Raw genomic sequence first — 15,614 nt, forward strand, 5'->3', positions numbered from 1 at the left:
CCATCAGAGTTAAATCACTACTGGCCTGTATCATTAATCTCTATCATAATGAAATGCTTTGAGAAATGAGGATGAAGTGGCTTGTTTCTTGCACTGTCTACTTCAACACCTAGATATTCCTGGAAATTATGCCAGACTTCGTTCTTTTCATTGACTTTGACTACTGTAGCTTTAATTCAATTCTGTGTCACCAGGTAATCAAAGAACTACAGTGTCTGAAAGTTTCATCACCTCTGAAACTTTGGGTTTAAACTTTCCTTTCTAATAGACCGCTATTGGTAAAAGTGGACAATGCATTATCCTCCACCATTGTTCTCAACACTGGTGCCCCTCAGGGGTGTGTACATAGCCCCTTTCTATATTTTCTCTTTACAAATGATTGTCAGAGTCACTTTCCACTACTCATTACTTTACATCTGCAATTGATACAGCTGTTCTTGCACTGCTTAATAAGGTCTTCTAAGTTCCCCTCTCCGTTTTCAATAATAACATTGTGCACACACCCGCATTAATACGCCATTGAGCGCCATCATATCTATGCCAAACCTATGGGCGGCAGTGTAGAGAGAAGGATAAAGCCATGCAAGCAAATCAGAATCCTCAGAATCGACAAGAGAGAACCTAAAACGCCGTTTCTCCCAGTTGACACGACAACATATAACCGGCGTTTTCAGAAATCTCCACTTTGGCCAGAGTTTTTAGAAATAATCGTTTTCTGTGATAAAAACGGGGTTTTCGTGTAAATGAGAGGCCAAACCGCAGGGAAATATCTGCGTTTTCCAGTGTTATCATTAATACACTCACCTAAAGGATTATTAGGGAGACCTGTTCAATTTCTCATTAATGTGATTATCTAATCAACCAATCCCAGTTGCTTCAATGCATTTAGGGGTGTGGGTAATCTCTTGAACTCCAAACTGAATGTCAGAATGGGAAAGAAAGGTGATTTAAGCATCAATTTTGAGCGTGGCATGTCTGAGTATTTAACAATCTGCTTAGTTACTGGGTTTTTCACGCACAACCATTTCTGCGGTTTACAAAGAATGGTGTGAAAAGGGAAAAACATCCAGTATGCGGCAGTCCTGTGGGCGAAAGTGCCTTGTTGATGCTAGAGGTCAGAGGAGAATGGGCCGACTGATTCAAGCTGATAGAAGAGCAACTTTGACTGGAATAACCAAAGCAAAGCATTTGTGAAGCCACAACATGCACAACCTTGAGGCAGATGGGCTACAACAGCAGAAGACCCCATCGGGTACCACTCATCTCCACTACAAATAGGAAAAAGAGGCTACAATTTGCAAGAGCTCACCAAAATTGGACAGTTGAAGACTGGAAAAATGTTGCCTGGTCTGATGAGTCTCGATTTCTGTTGAGACATTCAGATGGTAGAGTCAGAATTTGGAGTAAACAGAATGAGAACATGGATCCATCAGGCCTTGATTGTGTGGCCCACACAATCAACAGATCTCAACCCAATAGAGCATCTTTGGGATGTGGTGGAACGGGAGCTTCGTGCCCTGGATGTGCGTCCCACAAATCTCCATCAACTGCAAGATGCTATCCTATCAATATGGGCCAACATTTCTAAAGAATGCTTTCAGCACCTTGTTGAATCAATGCCACGTAGAATTAAGGCAGTTCTGAAGGCGAAAGGGGATCAAGCACAGTATTAGAATGGTGTTCCTAATAATCCTTTAGGTGAGTGTAGAGAAATGGTTGAAAGGGAGAATTCCAGATATCTTGACATTACATTGGATAAACATCTCCACTTCAATCAACACACTCTAAGTTCTTAAGTATGGTGCCATTTGTTTCTTTCAAACCAGCAACCAATAAGAACACACTTTTAAAGATTTCATTTACGCTTCAGAAGGCACATCAAATTTCGCATGATCCAGACCATCCACTTTATCAGTATTTTATCTTCCTTCCTTCTGCCCGCAGGTCTAGATTCCCTATGTGCAGAAAGGCCATCTATAGTAAGAATTGTGTTCCTATAGCCATATGAGCTTTAAATACATAAGAAATCAGCCACTGACGCGTCATATCATCTTATGCTCTCACATTTATTGTATGATCTTGTTTTTGTTTAGTTTTTTTTGTCTGTGATTGTTTTGATTGTTAGTGTATGGTGTTGCTGTGTTTGTGTTTTCTACTCATCCATTCCTCTCTGAGGACAAATAAATTATCTATCTATATAATGTGCTTTTTTCAAAAGTTTACATCCAGATCTAAATAATAAATAAACATAAATAATTGCATTTATATAGTGCTTTCCTAGGCACTCAAATCGCTTTACATAGAAAGGGGGGAACCTCCTTATCCACCTGGATGATGCGACGGCAGCCATATTGCACCAGAATATAGAACAGAGGCCACTGGGCAAATTTGGCCAGGATGCCAGGGTTAAACCCCTACTCTTTCGAAGAACGTCATGGGATTTTTTATGACCCCAGTCAGGACCCCGGTTTAACGTCTCCTCCGAAGGACAGTGCTTTTTGACAGTAGTGTCCCAGCTACGCCACTATACTGGGTCGTTAGGACCCACACAGGCCACAGGGTGAGCAGCGCCCCCTGCTGGCCTCATCCAGCAGCAACCTAGTTTTTCCAGGAGGTTTCCCAATTCCCATCCAGGTACTAGCTTAGCCCTGCTTAGCTTCAGTGGGAAACATTGGGCTACAGGGTGACCTACTCAGATGTAGATGTGTTTTTCCTAAATTATGAGATTTGTAATAATGAAGCCCAGTATCCATGCAAACATGTGAAAAGTAAGGAAAACTGAGTATCACTAATTATATAATTGGCTGAATCTGTGTGATTGATGCAAAAATGATTTGATTCATCTAAGGAAATCACTGCCTCAGCAAATTTGCTGCTTTATCTGGCTGCATATTCTTAGAATAGTCTTTAGTCTCTCAAATGTTTTGCACTTAATGCATTGGAATGGTGTGAGAAAGATAGTCAAACCCATACATGCATCATGCACATTTAAAATGATCTAACCTCTGCAGAATTTGAATATTATTGTGTTCATATCTTGTATAATAAAAGCTTAACCTAGCTTGTAGGCTAATGCTTGTAGGCTATGTATAGCCTAAGTCTTGCACATTGCAGCTTATATGCCTACAAAATAATACGTTTCTTGAAGTGTGCTATAGTATACTTCCAGTCTACTCTTTATTACTTCTCAAATACTGTATTCTTTGACGTACGTTTGACGTACGCTACTCAATCTTTTGATTGTGATATTTTTACAATAATTAAATATTCTAAGTATACTTGGCTTGTAATTGTGTTTATTCTTTTGATTGAGTAGCCAAATACTGTAAATACTTTTTCTCCACATAATTTTACATCCTTACAGTCCCAAGAAGTACTGAAATAGTACACTTTCAAGTATACTACTATACTGATCTTAGTATAGTATACTTGAACTTTACGTAAGTATACTTAATAAAATGAACTTGAAGTAAAGTACACTTTTGTATATGAGATAAAAAAATAATTGTGTCTTAAAATAATTAAATGTTTGGAATATGTAGCAGGGGTGTCCAAATCCTGCTCTGGAGGGTACCCGTCCTGAAGAGTTTAACCCCAAACTGCTTCAACACACCTGCCTGAAAGTGTCTAGTGGGCTGCATTCGAAATCACATACCCCCAAAGCAGAGAGAAAATCAGTAAGTGAAAAAAAGAAGTATGTATGATTCACAGTATTCATAAAAGAGGTAAAAAAAAGAACCCATATGCCCTACTTCTTCCAGAAAGATTCTGAAGTGTGCACAATGATGGACATAAGAATTAGGTAATTAGGCAATTAGGACCTAAGGAGCTGGATTGGACACCGCTGATTAAGGTGCATTATGAGATTGAATGTCCGATTCAATCCGATTCACTTGATAATGTCCGATATGATTTCAGACACTACAACAAATGGATGTCCCCACATATAGAGGTCAATATAAAGGTATAGGAGTGATTTCGGACACAGTCTTAGAAACTTCCAGGCAAATATACACCAATTGGCTTCATCACTGTCTCCTCTCCACCAGTAAGCTGGTGTGTGGTGAGCGTTCTGGCGCAATATGGCTGCCGTCGCATCATCCAGGTGGATGCTGCACATTGGTGGTGGTTGAGGAGATCCCCCCCCTCTATGTGAAGCGCTTTGAGTTTCCAGAAGAAAAAAAAAGCGCTATATAAATGTAATGAATTATTATTATTATTAAATGAGTTGGGACAGGTTGGGGCTGAACTCTGGAGGACATTGGGCAAGATTGGACACCCCTGTACTAGAAGAATTGTATCAGGCTTCCACAGCACTTTTATGCACTCTGCTGGTTGTGCTGGGAACTAACTTTCCTGTAAGCAGAGTTTGAATTGCCATGTGGCAGTATTGGACAATTGCTGTTAAAACAGCACAATTCATGAAGGCACCTAAAGACTTCTTCAATATCTACACCTAATGTTGTTTTGTTGAAGTCAATTTATAATTATCTGTGTTCTGTTACTGTTTGGCTTAAACTCTCTATGCGCATCCTTGTGATATGTTAACTTTCCTTGCCAGCATTATTATTATTATTATTATTATTTTAAATTGCCAGCCACGCCAGCATTTTTTTTTTTTATAATTTTCACATAATTTTCATGGCCCCTAGAATATTTTTGTATGAATATCTGAACATGCAATATATTAAAAGTGTTTGACACTTGAATGTGGTTGTTACATAAAAAAAAAAGAGTTTTTTTTATTTTTAACAAATTGAGAATATTGCATTTTTATAGCAATAGTAGATCAAGTCCATTCAACACCCCTAAAGCTTGCACAGATCTCGCCCTGGGTCGACATTTCATTCAGTAACATTAAGCATTTTTTATTTATATTCTGTTTAATGCTGATGCTAATTTTTGGTGAACTCTTTAAATATTATTTTTGTTAAATAGAACTATGCTGTATTTCTTAATGACATTTTCATTTTCATCTTGATGTGTTCATCATTATTTTAAAAATCATTTTCTTTTTGTTAGAATGTTACACAAAAGACTCACAAGAACAATGGAGATTTGCTCAGAATCTGTATACTGACACATTTCTGTCCATGAGGCAGCAATTTAACCATAGGCCTACAGCAATTTTATTTAAAAAAAGTACAATACATAACACCAAAGTAAATTCAGCTAAATGTTTTCGCTGATGTTTAAGTATGTGAATCATTAGGTTAATGATTATTTTAATGGATTTTTAATGTAAGCAGCACCAATAATGACCTGTAAATTACACTATGGCATGTTAAACTGCAAACAATTTTCTACAGGAATCCCGATTCCATCTCTCTCCACAAAGAGGTCATTGGTCTGGAAAAGTTTGAAGAGCTCATAGTAATATGTGTAATTGGAGTATGTCAGTTATTGATTAGTCTGGGTGGAGGTGGTTAAGCAATTCATTGTATTACAGAAGATGGTGGAACCCAAGCCTATTGGATTTCAGGGGAACATAATTTTGCCTCATTCTGCCTCATAGTGGACACATATTAGGCCTTTCTAATTCAATAAATTAATAACAATAAGAAATCACTCGACATATAATTAAACAAATTTAAAAAAAATCATATTTCCTGAAGCAGATATCAAAGAGCGAGCACGCACTCTCTGCTGCGCGCGCGTTCAAAATAAGAGCTGCTTCGGCTCCGCTCGGCTCTTTTCGTCTTCATCAGTATTCTCACCGTGTCCACTGAGTTGAAACGAGTCTCAGGGACGGAGCCGCAAAGGAGGAGAGCAAGACTCCCGCATCATCGCGCCCGCTCTTTCCCTCACCAGCGCCGCAGACTAACGAGAGCCTCTGCGCTTTAACTGTGGTTTATTTTAACATGTGTCGACTCTGTATTGTTCCCGCTGTTTTGTGAACAGTGCGCGTTTGGTGGATGTGGTCGCGTGGATAAGCAGAAGACGATGATTTTGTCGGGTCTCCTTTTCCCCGCGTTATGGGGACTGGCGCTCGGCGGATCTCCGAGCGTCCAAATCGGTGAGCGCACTCCACCTGTCTACGCCTTTTAGATCATCCTCATCAAATCATAAACATAAGTCTGATAACAGAAATCACATATAAACGTCCTCTTTACTTGGTTCCCATGTGATATTTTCATGATAAAACGATGATATTCTCTGTTTTTGGAATTTGAGACAGTGTCGTGATTCTTCTTATGATATAATTCTGAATATTTTTTAATGTATTATTTTTTCAGGCGGCTTGTTCCCCAGAGGAGCAGATCAAGAGTACAGCGCATTTCGGATCGGAATGGTTCAGTTCGGCACGGCCGAATTCCGCCTTACTCCTCACATTGATAACCTGGAGGTGGCTAACAGCTTCGCCATCACAAATTGCTGTAAGTCAACATGGAGTTTTTACCGCTTGAACTAATTAACTCCCCATATAGCATAGCCTAATCTAGATGCTGTTATAAATTAGCCTGCCCATGCATAGGTGCGATAGGCAGTTTCCCTCCCTCCCTATATTATTAATTCATCCTGCATTCATGCCATATTAAATATTACAGGAGCCTGTATGGCAGTATCTATGTGTTATTCCTATTTGAGTTAACACGGGATAGCTATATCGCCTGCATACATGTGTTCTATTATTAACGCTGGTGTTTATTTATTCCTTTACGCAACCCATGAAAGGACCGGGGGCTGGATGTTGGCAATCACTCGGTTTATCATTCAAACACTTTAGCTTCTAATGAGTCTGAACTGTGGCACATTTTGTTTCTTGCTGTCTGGTTGTGTAAACTATGCGTTGGGAAGATGGTCGTTATATAAACCAGTTTTTTTTTTTTTTTTTGGCTGGGGGGGTGGGTGATAATAATTACCATTCGCGGGAGCAGCATGATGATGGTTTCCACAGTAACAGAGGAGAGGAGATGGCCTCGTTTTACCAGCATCTGCACAATTCGATGGCAAATGAAACCGCAGGTTGCCTCCTTCAGATACGTATTTGTGTCATTTGTTGTCGAATGTTTTACGGTACAATTTCTAGCTTTTAATTTTGCAATAGCCTATGTATAATGAAAGGGTTTTTGACAGACGTCTGCAAGGCACGAGGACTTCGCGCGTGTCCCTCCCCCACGCATCTTCTTAGGCTACATCTGAGAGCATGAAGACCATTAGGCTACTGAATGATGATGCTAACATTAACCCAATTCTAAAATGTGATTAATTATTAGTGCATTTGAGTTTGTGTCAAATAGGTTCTTTAAAATTGTTGGTCTTGCACCACATCCAGACTGGTTAGACTCAGATCTCTTCAATAGAGTGGTTCAGTTCAATGGATTCACAAATCCAGCCTGAATGATTTAGCGTGCGTTCACACTTGTAGTTTGGTTTGCTTGGTTTGTTTGGTCCGGACCAAAAAAACCCAACAACATTTAGTCCTCGTCCGCTTAGCGTTCACATTGGCAGTTTAACATCGAACCTAAAGATACAGAACCTTAAGTCATAAGGACATGTTCACAATCTGTTCGGTCGCTTTTATTATGTATATTTAGCGACGGAACTTACTGAACATCTAAAATAATGTTGTGTGATGATTGGCTAAATCTACTCATTGTGTGTGAGTACCTGCATATAATGGTATTTCTGTCAGGAGCACTATCGTCAAATACAATACGACAATTAGCTTACAGATATGATTGGTGGTATGGTTCTGTTCTTAACCCCCAAACAGAACAGAACCAACATTAATGTATTGCAGATATCATTAATTCATTTAAATGTACAACAAAATTATAGAATTTTAGTCTGATTCAGGGGTAATCTGAATGCCAAATCCTGACTGGGCGAGAGGAGGAGCTGGGGATGGAGGAGGGTAATGAGCTCCTGAGAAACACGACAACTGTTGATAATACTGAGGAGTGTATATACACTCACCTAAAGGATTATTAGGAACACCATACTAATACTGTGTTTGACCCCCTTTCGCCTTCAGAACTGCCTTAATTCTACGTGGTATTGATTCAACAAGGTGCTGAAAGCATTCTTAAGAAATATTGGCCCATATTGATAGGATAGCATCTTGCAGTTGATGGAGATTTGTGGGATGCACATCCAGGGCACGAAGCTCCCGTTCCACCACATCCCAAAGATGCTCTTTTGGGTTGAGATCTGGTGACTGTGTGGGCCATTTTATTACAGTGAACTCATTGTCATGTTCAAGAAAACAATTTGAAATGATTCGACCTTTATGACATGGTGCGTTATCCTGCTGGAAGTAGCCATCAGAGGATGGGTACATGGTGGCCATACAGGGATGGACATGGTCAGAAACAATGCTCAGGTAGGCCATGGCATTTAAACGATGCCCAGTTGGCACTAAGGGGCTTAAAATGTGCCAAGAAAACATCCCGCACTCCATTACACCACCACCACCAGCCTGCACAGTGGTAACAAGGCATGATGGATCCATGTTCTCATTCTGTTTACGCCACATTCTGACTCTACCATCTGAATGTCTCAACAGAAATCGAGACTCATCAGACCAGGCAACATTTTTCTAGTCTTCAACTGTTCAATTTTGGTGAGCTCTTGCTAATTGTAGCCTCTTTTTCCTATTTGTAGTGGAGATGAGTGGTACCCGGTGGGGTCTTCTGCTGTTGTAGCCCATACCTCGGTTGTAACGAGTGGTTATTTCAGTCAAAGTTGCTCTTCTATCACCTTGAATCAGTCGGCCCATTCTCCTGACCTCTTGCATCAACAAGGCATTTTCGCCCACAGGACTGCTGCATACTGGATGTTTTTCCCTTTTCACACCATTCTTTGTAAACCCTAGAAATGGTTGTGCATGAAAATCCCAGTAACTGAGCAGATTGTGAAATACTCAGACCAACCCGTCTGGCACCAACAACCATGCCACGTTCAAAATTGCTTAAATCACCTTTCTTTCCCATTCAGTTTGGAGTTCAGGAGATTGTCTTGACCAGGACCACACCCCTAAATGCATTGAAGCAACTGCCATGTGATTGGTTGATTAGATGAGAAATTGAACAGGTGTTCCTAATAATCCTTTAGATGAGTGTATGTAGACAATGCTAGGCGTCATATAGGTAGATGATACGATCTGCTGCGATAAGATGTGGTTTTGCTGTACCTAAATGTGATAGGCAACATTGCAACTATGGTGAGAAAAAACAGATATTCATCAGCATTCTGTCCTTTTTAGGGCTACATCTTGTGACATCATGTCCTGTTTTTGGTTTGTTTACATGCCTTTGGTCCATGTTGCACTCAAATTTCATTCGAACCGGACCAGAGTCCATTTCGAAGCGAGACCCATCTTTTCAGTGGTCCTGGTCCACTTTTTTGGTGCTCACCAGAGTTCGGATGGCAGCGAGACCCATCTTTTCAGCTGCTCTGGTCCGCTTTTTTGGTCGCCTTCACACTTATTCAAATGAACCACACTAACAGAGCAATCGCACCAGGGTTCATTTTAATAGAACCAAACATGCCAAGTGTGAACACAGCCTTATTCATAAATTGAACTGAATCGGTTAGGAGTGCGTTTCCCATACAACAACGTAACTCGCTGCCTCAGCGCCCGACGCATCGTTGAAGAAATCAATTAGCTAGTCACGACTGTTTTCCAAAACCATATTGTCGCAAATAGGTCGTTCAACTACGTTGGTTAACGATGTCACACAGATGGTGGAGTAGTACCTACTTTAAATAAATCTGTTTGAGATCGAATCAATGCTAGATGCTTCGCTATAAATTACGGACACATCATCTGAGGACTATTTTTAATTTTTCTCAGTTATTTGCTTTATTTCCAGATTCAATCATAGGCTTGTTCTCACTTGAGTTCGCACATGCGCACTCTTTAAAAGCGGTGCTTTAAATCTATTGACAAACTAAAAGATGAAAAGCTTGCTTATTTGGCCCAAGATAAGGATTTATTAAATCCACGTTATAAAAACAAGAAACTATTCTTCTAACCACACCTAGAGAGCTGTCGTTCCAACCACACAACTTTGCGACGCTGTTTGCGAACGTTCAATGGAATGATGGTTTTTGGGAAACACAGACTCGTTGAACTACGTTGATATCGACGGAACTTGCGAACAGAGTTAACGATGCTTTTGGGAAACAAACCCCAGAGCGGTTCCAAGTCAATAGGTGTGTTCAACTTAAAGCAACACTCGCCGCAGACCTATCAGTTTGCATAGCGCCGTTTTAAGTCTAACACACCTAACAAAACTGATTCACTGAACTAAGAACTGTCTCTAAATGTCAGAGACCACACTATGCAATTATGTCATGACACAACTACTTTCTAATTAAAAAAAAAACGTCACGTCAGAATGTCAAAAACTTTGCTATGACGTATTTACGTTAACACGCAAATTAATAATTTAATAATTTTTTAGCCACGTTTTTAAATACAAGCCGATTTGTAGAGATTAGGCAGACCTCTCATCCCTACTCTGGAATCTAACAAACAGGCTTTTGATAAATGATTAATATTTTATAGATACATTACATTTCGTTTAGTGTTATTGTAAGACATCATTACAAAATAGAAATTTACCAGCATCTGCGCAATTCGATGGCAAATAAAACAGCAGGTTGCCTCCTTCGAAACGTTTTTGTGTCATTTGTTGTTGAATGTTTTACGGTACAATTTCTAGATTTTTAATTTTGCAATAGCCTATGTATAATGAAAGGGTTTTTGACAAATGCTTGCAAGGCATGAGGACATTGTGCGTGTCCCTCCCCCACGCATCGTCTTAGGCTACATCTTTTGTGTATTTTTCACCAAAATCCAATAACCTGAATGAGTTTTCTGTTGGTGGACATGGCTCCTTTTGATGTCAAACACTGATGCTTTACAATGTGAGCTTCACTGCGACAAGTCTGTCTCAGTGACCTGAACAGCCGCTGATTCATGTGAGCGGCTTGACCACTCCCACGTACCCGTCCCACACATACACATCACACACACAAAAATGATACTTCAGGCCAGAGTACACATATATAACATTATGGAAATTGTTTAGGCATTTTATCATAAGGAGGAGTGTGTGCGATAAAGGGCTGTGTTTACTGATTTGGGACTGCAAATATTAGAAAATCTGTATTCTGAGCATCTGGAAGATAAATAGGCCTAGTATTTAGTCATGGTATATTCAAACATGCCACACACAAGGGATTTCCTTTGCTGTTAGTTGTCATCCAAGCACAATCACCCACATGCAGATATATATAGATGGCACAGAGCAGGGTTTTCTCTGAAATATATAAGCATTATGATAAGAAAAACACTCCCAGAAGAGCCAATTGTTTATACAGTTTATGGTTTGCCATAGCGAAAAACACATTTATGGTGTAACATGCACTCTGTTATCGCTTGTTTGTAGCCTTGAGGTGGTTGAAGTGACTCATCGGAGACCCAACTTCTATTGACAGATATGTGCCCTAGAAAGGTTTCAGCCTTGTTGTTGCTGTTACATGATGTTTATTCTTCAGTGTGCAGCAGTCACTGTTATTATCTTCAAACACTTTCAATGGCATGATAGTCCCATTTGCTTATGCATATTCCTTGATGATGGACACAGAAGCTTTTTTTATAGTCAGATTGAATAACATTAATGTTAAAACACTGATCATACAATGCCTCAAGCTTGCCACCAGATATGACATCCTATCACCCTATATACAACAACCCTTTACTGTGACGCACCAACAATTGTATCACACCCCCACAGCCTTGTCGATTCCTTGATTCTGGTTGGTTAATCACAGCATTATTTTGTTTAATGTTAACTTATTTGTCTGTTTTACCAGGCAACTGATTTTTTACATGCTTGTTTTATGTCTCACATATCAACCAGTTGATATGTGATTGTCACATTGATTAACTCAGATAAATATTTATGGGCATTATTTATTTATTTATTAAATAGCTGTGTTAAATAAATGGCATAATGCCATTACAATAATGACTGCTGACTCCACATTACTTCTTTTCTTTTGTACTTTTTGAAAGAAATATATACTTTAATTTAGCAAGTATGCATTTATTTGATAAAAAATAACAACATAATGTTACTAAAGATGTCTATTATTGAATAAATGCTGTTGTTTTGAACTTTCTATTCATCAAAGAGTCCTGAAAAGAATTGTAACAACTTTTGCCACAATTGTTTCAACTATTTCAAGATTGATAATAATAAGAAATGTTTCCTGGTCACCAAATCAGCACATTATGATGATTTCTGAAATATCATGTGACACTGGAGACTGGAGTAATGATGCTGAAAATTCAGCTTTTTTTTAAATAGAAAAATAGAAAACAATTTAACAAATAAATGCGGCCTTGTTAAGCAAATGAGACTTTCAAAAATCGTACTTAATCTTAATTATTCTCAAAATTGTTGTGAGTCTTTAAAAAGCAGAAAGAAATCGGTAAATCTTTCTGTAAACTATATGTATATATGTGACACATGAAAATAACAGTTTCTGCTGACACTGTATGTGGCACACTTATAATATACTCAGCATTTTTAAAATGATCTCTCTGTAACTTCTGCTATCTCTTTCACACAACCACCAGCATGTTGAAGGCAGCATGATGATGGTGTGTGTGTTGTATGTGTGTGTGCTATACAGTATTAAAGATATCACATCAGCTCGTCCAGAAGGGGGTGTGGAGGATTTAGTGCTGAAGACAGGATGAAAAATGAGTGACTGAGCATTTTCTCTCCTTTACTGACAGTCCTTCAATCCAACAATCTGCAATCACCTTGAGGAACAAAAAGAGAGGGAGGGGGAGAGGGGGAGGGGTCAGAAAAAGCAGGGGTTTATTTAAAGATGTTAGTTAATCAGGAGAATAGATTCAACATTTGAATGAGGCATGTGTATATGATGTGATGATTTGGTGATCTGCAGAGAAAACGGCTCTTTTAAAGTCATTAATGTGTATGTGTCTGCAAGGATAACCTGATCATTACAGCATGTTTTTGAAGGTTAAATAGGATTTGATGTCAGAAGATGAATGAGGCCATCAATCTGTTCAAAAGTGAGAGGATAAGAAAGTAGCGCCCCCAATAGGCTGCTGCAGTTGCCGCAGGACAGCCAATTGGCACGCGAGTCGTCTTGCCTATGTCTGCATCCTGCCGCAACGCGTTTGACATTAATTAAAAATTAAGGATAATTTTTGGCTTCAATATCTCGTTGAAAAGAGGTTTTCCCCTAGCGTAAGATATTACGCAGTACTCGTTCCCTATTCTAGACAGAACCAAGGTCCGTTAGTAACCGAGTACATTTTTCAGTATAAAAGTAAATCAGGTTTAAAGTCAGGAGTTCCTGTCGGGATGAAAGTAACACTTGTTACTTTTGTCCCGCTATATCGAAAACAAGTGTTTCTTTTGTCCCTCTGCTAATGTGGTGACTTTCTCTGTTGCAACATTTATTAAAACATGTTTATGTCATATTATGCCAACAGAATATGGCAGATGTTTATGAGGGGGCTTTTAAACCATAGGTCACATTTAAAGGGTTAGTTCACCCAAAAATTAAAATTAAGTCATTTTTCGACTATTCCTTTTCTTCCTTCTGGGCCTGAAACAAGAGTTCAAGAGATTTCCACGACGCATGCGTGAGAACTGCGATCTAACTCTACTCCTTCTTGTTCAGTTCTCGAGCATGCGTCGGGAAATCTCTTGAACTCTTGTCTCAGGCCCAGAAGGAAGAAAAGGAATAGTCGAATAAAGTCGTTACTTTTGTTTTATTTCCGCACAAAAAGTATTCTCGTCACTTGATAAATTATAGTTGAGCCACTGTAGTCACATGTAATATTTAAACATTTTCTTCAAAGAGTTTCTGGGCCGTCAAGTTTCGATCCCTTAGGCAGCCTATGTAGCAGTGATCCACCTCTCAAATTTAATCAAAAATATCTTCATTTGTGTTCTGAAGATGAACGAAGGTCTTACGGGGTTGGTACAGCATGGGGGTGAGTAATTAATGCCTTAATTTTCATTTTTGGGTGAACTAACCCTTTAAATCAGCTGATTTCACTCAATCTCTTTCCATTTACCCTAGTCACATCGGTAACACCTTACAATAAGGTTCATTAGTTAACATTAGTAAATGCATTAACTAACATGAACTAACGATAAGCAATGCATTAGTTATTGCATTAGTGTTTATTAATCTTTGTTAATGTTAGTTAATACAAATACAGCTGGTCATGGTGCGTTCATGTTAGTTAACAGTCCATTAACTAATGTTAACTAATACAACCTTTGATTTTAATAACATATTAGTAAATGTTGGAATTAATATTAACTAAGATTAATAAATGCTGAAGAAGAATTGTTCACATATTGTACATGTTAACTAATGTAGTTAACTAATGTTAACTAATGAACCTTATTGTAAAGTGTTACCGTCACATCCTAGTCACATAGGTTTTAGCTATACCTTATAGCTTTACCACCTCCACCTATGAATTTGCAGGGTTTCCATCCAGATGTTTTTATGCACATTTTAAATTTATGCATAAAAACACTTGGATGGAAACATGACTATTTTTACATTATGTTGAGAATTTATATTATGCTAATTTAATAAAATTTTCATATTTTTCATGTTGAAAAAACATTTTAGAAAATGGACTGGCAATAAAAGAATATTCTAAACAATTCAAGTTTGTACTGTTGGGTTACATTTGAAACATTTGATGGAACTGAAATTTAAAAGGAAAAAATGTTAAACTTTTTTTTTTGCAAAGATACAGGCGTCTTCACTCGCTCTGCAAGTGAAGACGCCGTTCAATTGCAGAGTGCAAGTTTCTGGATGGCATGTAATTCAGAAGTAATGAGTTTAGGTAAAAGGGAGCAGAGCCAGTGGTTGTTCTGTAGGCAAAAGTCAGTGACTTGAATTTGATGCGAGTGGCAACTGGCAACCAGTGCAGTTTTGTGAGGAGAGAATTGACATCTTCTCTCTTCAGCTCATTAAAGATTCCTCTAGCTGCAGCATTTTGGATCAGTTGCAGAGGTTTGATAGTGCTACCTGGAAGACCTGCCTGGAAAGCATTACAATAGTCCAGTCTGGACAGAACAAATGCTTGGACAAGGAGTAGCATGCTCTGATTGAAAGGGCCTGATCCTCCTAATGTTCTATAAAGCAAATCTGCAGAACCGGGCAGTTCTTGCAAGCTTAATGTGGTGAAAGTTCAGTTGATCATCAATCACAACTCTAAGGTCCTGGCTGACCTTGATGGAGTTATGGATGACTAACCTAGCTGAATGGAGAAGTTGTGGTGTAGTGTTGGGTTGGCAAGGTTCTGTTGTCGAGCCGTGTTCAGGGTTTTCGATACTGAGGAAGATATTTATTTAAACCCGAAAACACGGACCCACCAGAACACGTCAGCAGCGTCACTGAACGCGTTTTGACAACAGAACCGGAAGACAATACAATGCTGAATAAAGTCGTTTTGTTATTTTTGGACCGAAATGTATTTTCGATGCTTCAAAACATTCTAGGGTCTTTGCGCTATTCTTGTGTGTAAAAGATTGTATACCCGGCGATTTTTCACCCACGTCCACGACATTCATACCACATTGTTG

At 38.9% G+C, this 15,614-nt stretch overlaps 1 protein-coding gene across 2 annotated transcripts in view; it reads left to right on the forward strand.

The window, feature by feature from the left end:
• Positions 1–5,712: 5,712 nt before the first annotated feature.
• The window catches only part of gria2a (glutamate receptor, ionotropic, AMPA 2a), a 38,813-nt gene continuing 28,911 nt past the window's right edge, over positions 5,713–15,614 (forward strand). The window contains exons 1-2 of one of the 2 annotated variants that reach the window (XM_039692774.2): positions 5,713–6,016; positions 6,237–6,377. In XM_039692774.2, coding sequence (XP_039548708.1) covers positions 5,944–6,016; positions 6,237–6,377 — 214 coding nt within the window. In that variant the 5' untranslated portion in view covers positions 5,713–5,943. The remainder of the gene's footprint in view (positions 6,017–6,236; positions 6,378–15,614) is intronic. The other variant, XM_039692765.2, reaches the window with a different exon arrangement.

The sequence above is a fragment of the Pimephales promelas genome, chromosome 6, assembly GCF_988280905.1.
Source record: "Pimephales promelas chromosome 6, fPimPro1.hap1.1, whole genome shotgun sequence".
NCBI classification, from domain to species: domain Eukaryota; kingdom Metazoa; phylum Chordata; class Actinopteri; order Cypriniformes; family Leuciscidae; genus Pimephales; species Pimephales promelas.